The sequence below is a fragment of the Mesitornis unicolor genome, unplaced genomic scaffold, assembly GCF_000695765.1.
Source record: "Mesitornis unicolor isolate BGI_N332 unplaced genomic scaffold, ASM69576v1 scaffold31039, whole genome shotgun sequence".
Taxonomy (NCBI): Eukaryota; Metazoa; Chordata; class Aves; order Mesitornithiformes; family Mesitornithidae; genus Mesitornis; species Mesitornis unicolor.
This window is the reverse complement of record NW_010205703.1, coordinates 7,082-7,857: the sequence shown is the minus strand read 5'-3', so window position 1 is coordinate 7,857 and position 776 is coordinate 7,082. Positions and strand designations below refer to the sequence as shown.

Below are 776 nucleotides of genomic sequence, written 5' to 3'. Positions count from 1 at the left end.
TTCCAGAAGCAATGTGTCTGTAACAACTGATTTATATTTTTTTCTCTGATTTGTCCTGGTTGTAACTCAAAGATTTTCAAAAAATGCTTCTATTAGTATGTTCAGGATAGTAATTCTATATATGCTTATATATTGTCCTGAATTGGAGTATTCTCATTGGTAAGATTTCAAAATATTACTGTGTAAGTAAGTGATCGAAGGGGAAACTGAAACAGACAAGACACTTGTCTCTTCTAAAAGGAATCCACAGCAACTGGTAACGTCTCTACCTCATTTCACAAGGCCTTGCTAGAACAGAAATGTGTATTTGTGTAGTTTGTCCTTCAAAATCATTACTGAGAGCTTTACTCCCACCTGGGCAGCAGCAGTTGTTGAGAAGTGGCATCTTTGCAGGAGACTTTAGGCCATGGTGGTCTGATTACAATATATCTTGGAAGTATTTTTTTTTCCTCAGGGCTTTCTTCTGCCATTAGTTTTAAAGCCTGCCTTAACTGACATCCTTTAAGTCTGAAAAAAGAAAGCTTGTGTGATAGTTTTTTTCAGCTGACATTGTTGTTCTTGCTCTGAACCTAGTTCTAACAGTGCCACAAACAAGCCTGCTTGCTGTCAGATGTGCTTCTAAGAAAACTGGGGGCAGCTCAAAAAATCTGGGTGGCCGTAGCCCTGGGAAGCGCTATGGATACAAAAAAGTAGAAGGTAGGTCTGAGTATCTGCTGACTCTAAATTTCTGTTTCATTGGTTTCTTCACAGCCTCTCCCCTGGTATGGGTGTCAGTT

At 39.3% G+C, this 776-nt stretch overlaps 1 protein-coding gene across 1 annotated transcript in view; it reads left to right on the top strand.

Annotated features, from left to right (window-relative positions):
• Positions 1-573: 573 nt before the first annotated feature.
• MRPL27 (mitochondrial ribosomal protein L27) overlaps positions 574-776 on the top strand; it is a gene marked incomplete at its 5' end in the record, with an annotated part of 1,632 nt that continues 1,429 nt past the window's right edge. The window contains one exon of the mRNA XM_010191504.1: positions 574-696. Coding sequence (XP_010189806.1) covers positions 574-696 — 123 coding nt within the window. The remainder of the gene's footprint in view (positions 697-776) is intronic.